This window comes from Pinus tabuliformis, chromosome Q (assembly GCF_031772625.1).
Source record: "Pinus tabuliformis cultivar Carrire ecotype Pingquan chromosome Q, CPIR1, whole genome shotgun sequence".
NCBI lineage: Eukaryota > Viridiplantae > Streptophyta > Pinopsida > Pinales > Pinaceae > Pinus > Pinus tabuliformis.
In genome coordinates, this window is record NC_142296.1 from 1289797139 (window position 1) to 1289805465 (window position 8327).

Sequence of the window (8327 nt, forward strand, 5' to 3'; positions counted from 1 at the left end):
TTATCTCATCTTTGATGTTCCAAAGTTTTAACCATTTATCAAAGTTTTTCTTTCCAACTCCTTTTTGGTCGGGGTGGTCACAATCATAAAGCAATAACAGAGTGCTACCTTAGTGAATCTTTTCCAACATATATTTATATATAAAATATATCATTTTGAATTAAAAACATACTAATATCATGAAAAAAAATAATTAAAAACATTTTTTCCCTTTTTAATTTTGAAGTTTTGAGTAATCAATATGTACAACTAGCATGGATGCATAAAATAAATGTTAGTTTTATTTTTTAAATTTTGAAAGTTAAAGTAATCATGATTACTTTTATTAAAAGAAACATTATTTTTTTTTTTGAAAATTTGAAAATAAAAATATGATTAAAAATAATTGATGATGATGATGATGATGATGATGATGATGATGATGATGATGATGATGATGATGATGATGATGATGATGATGATGATGATGATGATGATGATGATGATGATGATGATGATGATGATGATGATGATGATGATGATGATGATGATGATGATGATGATGATGATGATGATGATGATGATGATGATGATGATGATGATGATGATGATGATGATGATGGTGGTTAACGTCCGCTCAGATGATGATGATGATGATGATGATGATGATGATGATGATGATGATGATGATGATGATGATGATGATGATGATGATGATGATGATGATGATGATGATGATGATGATGATGATGATGATGATGATGATGATGATGATGATGATGATGATGATGATGATGATGATGATGATGGTGGTTAACGTCCGCTCAGACCAAATAATGGTCTATCGGACCTAAAGAAACAAATTATCTATTTTGATTTAAGATTTTATTCCTATGCTCAAAAAGCTTGAGAGAAGCCTCTCGAGCTCACTATAATTTTGACATTGTAAAAGGCTAGGAAGATCAGTATTGTAACAAAGATTGTGAAACTGAGATCTAATGTGGTTATACGCGGGACACTCTAAGAGGAAGTGGTTTTATATAAAATCCTTATCAAAATCAATTATAATAAGTATAAATAATTCTCATCAAATTAATATATTACATATATAATTTTTTTTAAACATATTTATATTAAAAAATTATATAATATGACTTTATAATTATTTAACTTTAAAGCATTAAGAATTGATAACCAACTACATCACCAAATCTTTTTCACATAAAAAATTCCTAAATATTTAGATAATAACATTTAATTAATATTAATTTGGAAACTTAAGTGAACTACAATCTTATAGAACATTAATTATAAAAATATTAACACTTATTTTAAAAGATACATTATTAATAAACATAATCATTATTATAATATATAGATTATCATCTTTTAGCTATTTATTAATCCTCCATAATAATTCATGGACAATAAGAAGCTATTCTCCCCCATTTCTTAGAGCTTTAACTACCTCTAAGATGATGAATAAAAGTCTTCCTTCATTAATGGTGTCTAGAGAATTTTATTATATTGGTTATGTGATCAATTTTGTTAGTTATATATATATATATTTGTAAGTTTGTCAAAACTACATTTTTATCATGTCCAATATATTACTCCAAGTGGCCTGGGGAATCGAACCACTGACTTCACATCAAGAAATGCTTTAAACATCAAGAAATGCTTTATTATAACACACCTGATCACCCTCTGTGACTTCGCATCAAGGAGTGATGTGACTTCACATCAAGAATACTTTATTACTAAAGGCATACATACCCTACCCCCTCTAGTTTTGAACCTGTGACCTCTTAGGAGGAAACACATGCTCTATATATATATATATATATATATATATATATATATATAAGTTTGTCAAAATTACATCTTCATCATGTCCAATATATCACTCCAATTGGGGCCGGGAATCTTTAATATAACACCTCATCACTGTCTGTGACTTCGCATCAAAGAGTGATGTGACTTCACATCAAGAATACTTTATTAATAAAATATAAATGCATGTGTAAGATATAATATATCAAATAATAGAAAGTAAGAAATATATATATATATATATATATATATATATATATATTTCTTACTTTCTATTATATATATATATATATATATATATATAGATATATATATATATAGTAATCTTCATCATGTCCAATAGATCACTCTAATTAGGGTGGGGAATCTTTAATAATTGTAACTTCATATCAAAGAGTAATATGACTTTACATTAAAAAGTGATTTAATATAACATCTGATCCGTAAAAGTGATTTAATATAGCGTCTCATTCGTGAACAAAATGTAAAAAACATTTAAAAATTTAAATATTCAATCTTTTATTTCGTATTAAAAATATTAAATACATAACATTTATTTAAAAAAAATTAAATATCACATTTTAAAAATAATTTTTTAACTACACTTAATCACCAAAACATTTTTATTATTATTATTTTTTTTACCCTACATCCTTCCCACACTCTTCAAAATAATTAAATTAAAATATCAACATTCCATTTAATTAACCAATCAAACTCTTTTTAATAAATATATATTCTCATGATAAATCTTAAAACTTTTATGATAATTCAAATGTTCCATTGGATAACTTAGCTTCAAATTTAAGATAAGATACCATAATATCTATCAAAATTATGGTTCCTTCCCCACCTTGACCTTCCCACTCAATTTTTCCAATGAGTATCCTAGAGTCGAAACTCCTTCCCCACCCCAACTTCCTGCACTCATTTTATTTGCCGTAGTGGCCACTATATCCACCTCCCCATATAATTTGCAATGATGACTCTCTTACAGACCACAGTACTTAATTCATTAAAAAATAGTACCAGTTTGGCTACGCTAAAGGGAGAAAAAGAAACCAGTGAAGAAATCAAATGGGAAAATGAATGAATTGACCAGAAGGTGCATTATTATCGAATGACGACTCCACCAAGTGGAATCGTGAGAGCCATGAGGGAACCGTAAATAGATTGATTTGAAAGTCAACACTGACCCACATCAGAGTTGGTGTTGAACATGATTTGCAGAGCAGAAATGGGAGGGAAATGCAGAGGGGAGGTTCACATCTTCTACCATTCATTGACCCAACAGAGCACGGAGGCCAAGAGAAGTTGGAATACAGGAGGACGTGGAGAACGAGAGATAGGAGTATTGGGTTTTGTTCTATTTCCTGTCCATCGGGCCTCTGGGTAGCAAGCATACCAGAGGTATCTGTTCTATTCAATTTCCCGTTACTATTAAACTCTGTATTCCTCCATGATGATCATTGGTATCTTAAATTTGTTTTGTAATATGCATCTGGGTTCTGCAGACGATTGAATATTAGTTCGGGGTTTTATACAGATAAATTAAATGGGGGATTTGTGTATATGACAGTCCATGAATTGGGTATTGAAGCACGAAGTCAACTATCAATTCTCACACCACATGGACCAAATTTTGGTCATTATGTATGCTTGTTATGTAAATATCAATTTGTAATGTCTTGTGGATATTGCTTGAAAGTTGAAACCTATTCATGCCATACTATAGTGGTTAGAATCTGATGTTGCATACATGTACAGTAGTGCTTTTGTATTTGTGTTATTGTCAGTTCCAGCGTTTCCAGTTCCTGATTTGCCTGTACAGCAGGCCCAGTTTTTGTATGATGCGGATTGTAAATATGAATTTCAGTTTGTGTTTTCTATTGAGTTCTATAAGTCTGCAATCTGTGAACTGTGAGTAAATATGTGTTTAGCATCAGGATCCATCGCATGGATTGTCTGCTTATGCAATCAGTGTGAAAATTAATCATATTGAATGGTGAAGTGGTCTCCGGTCTGATCTTATACCAATACAATCCCCAAAGGTGGGTTCTTGGAAAAACCATATTAATTATATACTCCAAATTGATTTCTGACGTTTTGTAGATTTGACGAAGAGGGATGGTTTGGGCATGGATAAGAAGGGATCTTGTTTCAGTGCCTTGAAATGGGCATTTTGTGCTAAACAACAATCCCATACAGTAAGCCTGCTTCCGCCTTTGTTTTGCAAAATTTTCCTTTTTTTAAATAGGTTGATTCCTAAACTTGAATATGGGCTGTTATGTCTAGAAAAAGCAAGGGAAGAAGAAAGGGGGATGTTGTTTTGGAAGCTTCAGAAATCATGAACCTGCCACGCCAAAGGAAGATAGCAGGGTAAACAAAACATTGGAGGAAGGCCAAGAGATACAAAATGAACATGAGAAACCATTGGTTGAAGTCAAAGAGGAACAAAGTAGTCATTCATCTGCAGTGGCAGTTGCAACAGCTGCTGCTGCAGAGGCAGCGGCTGCAGCTGCTCATGCTGTTGCCAAGGTTGTGCGTCTTACAGAGTCCTATTGCTCTTCCAATTCCCCTGAAGAATGTGCAGCCATCAAAATTCAGACTGCATTTCGGGGTTATCTGGTGCGATCTCTTTTTCCATTATGGTAGCTTTTCATAAGAAGTGGGGTTTTCTAATATTTTCAGTTTTCACAGCTTAAATTATTTGTTTGAATGATAGGTTCATCTATTTCATGCAGGTTAGGAGAAACTTCCACACTCTCAGGGGTCTCATGAGACTGCAAACACTGGTGCAGGGCCAGAGTGTGCGGCGTCAAGCAACAAATACCATGCGCTGCATGCAAGCGCTTGTTAGAGTGCATTCACAAATCTGCTCCAGGAGAATTCGAATGTTTGAGGAAAATCAAGCTCTTCAACACCACCTTCAGCAGAAACGTGAAAAAGAACTCGAGAACAGGACATCTAATGTGAGCCAGATCCCATGTCTTTGGGCAAGCTTTCTGTTTCCATGTTGGAACCTTTTAAGGCCACTTGATTTCTTCCTTTAAGGTCTGATAGTGTGCATTAGGTTTTTGCTTTTTGGCATTTGCAACCTAACTCGAGTTGCCTTATGCTATGCTATTCGAAAAAAAATTTAATCTAGTTTATCAGCAAATAACCTGCATAGATACTCAAGATATGTCAATGCAAAGTAAGTTTTAGACATATAAATACCTTTTAAATTTTCTGCACTCGTGCCCCATTGCTAGGGATATCTTTTTCTGCCCTGTATAGCTATTGGGTCAGATTCCCAAGCTTCCTAAAACAGAAGTCGTACATAAACCTGCATGCAACTGAATGAATAATCCAATCTCCAACAACATGTTGGTAAGCTTCTCTTGCAGGCACTTGTACCTAAAGTGTATTGTCTACCTATCTTAGAAACGATGACGTGCAGGTGACGGGTAGAAGGATCGGAATTCTGCCTTTCTACAATAGAATTATCCAAGGACAAAGACAAGCAGAGAATTTCTGAAACATATACCTTGACATCTATGCTCAGAGGTGTCAGCAGTTAGAACTGTATTTGCTTGTAAAGGCTACTAAGTTCTGTTGAGTAGAGGCTGTTTTGACCTTTGTTATGCTATTTCCATTGTTGGGTGATTGTATTATAACATATTTATAAACTCTCAAATTCTTTTTACATAGGAATGGCCATTCTTGGCTGGAGAAATAGATTTAGTGTCAAAGCCTTTATACAATGAGTATGAAATTTTGTAGTTTCCGGTGATCTATACCTGCTTTATTGTATGTTATGGCAAGCAAGTTATGTTGCAGCTTCAGTATTTCATATGTCCTTTGTTTCTGTTATTGAAAGCATTAATTGTTTCAGTCCAACGAAAGAAGCGGGTTTTGTGTGTCTGTAGTTCTTTTCTTAAGGCAATTCAGTTGGTTTCTATGAAAATCATACATGTTTCTTTGCTGTCGTCTTGTCCAATTTCATCATTCGCACTTGTCAAAGACTAAAAGACTGCTGTTTCTGAACAGTCTGATGCTGATCATCAACAAGATTGGGACAACAGCATGCTAACCAAGGAAGAAATTGAGGCTAGACTGCAAAGCAAAATAGAGGCTGCTATTAAGCGAGAGAGGGCATTGGCCTATGCATTTTCTCATCATGTATGTGCTTAACTGCTGCTTGAAACTGCTAATATGCCAAATTCAACAATCTGTTTGACACATTTTGGTAAATCTTGCATGTTTACAGCTATGGAAGAATCCTCCAAAATCAGTCCAGACCATGTTGATGGAGATTGATCTCGAGAAGCCTCATTGGGGATGGAGCTGGTTAGATCGTTGGATGGCAACTAGGCCATGGGACAACCACAGGATGACCATGAAGGAAAATTCTAACAGGAAGCTTCAAACTATAGGTGAGATTGGACAAAAAACTTCACATATAGAGTTGAAGCAGCATAATGCAGAATTAACCCACATTGGTACCATAAAATCTGATCCATTTACTCCCCTTTCAAAATCCTCCTTACCAAACAAGATGCCATTGATGAGGACAGAAACAAAGAGCGATGACAATGTTTTGAGGTCAGAAAGACCAAGATACAGCTTTCGTAACGGTGTAGCAGGTACATCTTCTATGAGAGACGATGAAAGCCTTATGAGCTCTCCCAGAATTCCTAACTACATGGCATCTACAGAGTCTGCCAAAGCAAAGGTCAGATCACTGAGTACTCCAAAACAGAGGCCCGGGACTCCTGACACAGAGCCTATTTCATATAGAAGGAAAAGGCTATCTTTTCCTTTGTCAGAGGCCAGTTCAGGCCCATACAAGTCCACTAAAGGCTCCATGTTTCCTCATACAAGTCCCAATTTGAAAGGGCTTTCAGGACCATCGAAATCAAAGAAGTCTGTCAGTTCTTTGAAAGATCTTAGTATTGAATCAGACAATTCCTCTCTGACCTGGGGTCACAGAAAACCTTTTAGATAAGTATTTGTCTAGGTACATGCCTCAACTACTATAATCTGGATTGACGTTGCTGGCATGGTAGAGGAGATATATTTTTCTCAGAATTATAAAAGGTTGCTCAGGTGGGATGAGCTTGGAAGTTGGGTGTACTAGCCTCTTCTGGATTCCAGTGATATATATTTCTATTTGATATTTTAGCTAAAGTGATCTGCTTGCAATAAGAGATTTACAGACACCTGGGAAAATCTCATTTCATTGAGACTGCATGCTGGGCATTGTCACGATTTGGGAGGGCTACAAAGCCATAGAAGGGTATCTTACTGGTTTCCAAGTATGTTATAATAGGTTTGGCAAGGGTTCAGAGTGGATTCACAAAGAGATAAAATTAACGTTGTTAGTAATTTGTACTTGTATTAAGGATTGTTATAAATTCAGGAGAAATATTTAATTTAAAGGGATTCAGTCATTGCATGAGGTCGGATGCCTAAATTGTGAAGGCATTTCTTCCTGTCATTGGCTGAAAACTGTCAAGTGCTTTGACTTTGAGTTGGATTTTAACATCAACGATTAATCACATTGTGCACCTTTTGAAACTTCCTTTATTATTAGAATGTGGACCTTTTATAGCAGGTTATAATTTTTGCTTTCCTTTGACTAGATCTTTTATATTAGCTTCGAAGTGATGTTAATAATTTTTCCTATAATTGTAGACGTTTCAATATGCCGTTCCTTCGTTATTCGTGGGATTTGAACTATGGCAGGAATGGGCTTTTGACTTGTTGCATTAGCATTGATTTCCCTTTCTGGACTTTTGGCTTCTTTGCGAATTTTAAATAGAGAACTACAAGAACTGTACATGTACTGTCATTTTATATAATACAGAATATGAAATGCAAAAAGGATCTGGTTTTCACTTTTGGTCTTCATCAATGGTTTTCAAGGAGTATGGAACTGATGATTTATGTTTTGATATTGCCTGGAAATGTTTTCCAAATGGGAAGTTATAGCACGTGCCCTATTAAAACACATCAAATTTCGTACTTTCTAACCTTAAGTTTGTAGGGGACAGTAGCACATTTGTTCGGGTGGCAAATTGAACCAAATCAGTTACTGTCTTAATGCAATGGCATAGATTTTTCTCTTCTTCCAGTGCAAAGTCCATCATGTAACTACATAATGTTGTGCCTATTTTCTAAACATTTCTTTCAGGCGGGTAAATTGAACAATATGTTGGAATTTCTTATAAACAGTTTGGTAACGCATACCATAAAAACTGTAGACATGGCAATATAATATATCAATTAAGTGATGAAAAATACAACAGTTTACGCAGTGTTACAGTGTCATATGCTTTCTGCATAACATTAAACTCAGGCATGAGAAAACATCTACACATGTTTTGCATAATGCTAACCTATGCCTAGAGATTTAATATGTCCCCAAGTTTTATTCAGCATTCTCATGTGCTGTGCCTTAGCTACACTGCATTCCTTCAATACCTATAGCTTGCTGCATTCTTATAAACAGAGCAGAAGGAGTTTTTGAG

At 34.6% G+C, this 8327-nt stretch overlaps 1 protein-coding gene across 1 annotated transcript; it reads left to right on the plus strand.

Moving 5' to 3' along the window:
- The first annotated feature begins 2704 nt into the window (after nucleotides 1-2704).
- Nucleotides 2705-7377, plus strand: LOC149224552 (protein IQ-DOMAIN 3-like). Its single transcript, XM_089386150.1, has 6 exons — nucleotides 2705-3222; nucleotides 3925-4019; nucleotides 4108-4440; nucleotides 4557-4784; nucleotides 5845-5976; nucleotides 6065-7377. Exons 2-6 carry the CDS (start codon nucleotides 3951-3953, stop codon nucleotides 6800-6802), a joined length of 1500 nt encoding a protein of 499 aa, XP_089242276.1. The 5' UTR covers nucleotides 2705-3222; nucleotides 3925-3950; the 3' UTR covers nucleotides 6803-7377.
- Nucleotides 7378-8327: the final 950 nt, after the last annotated feature.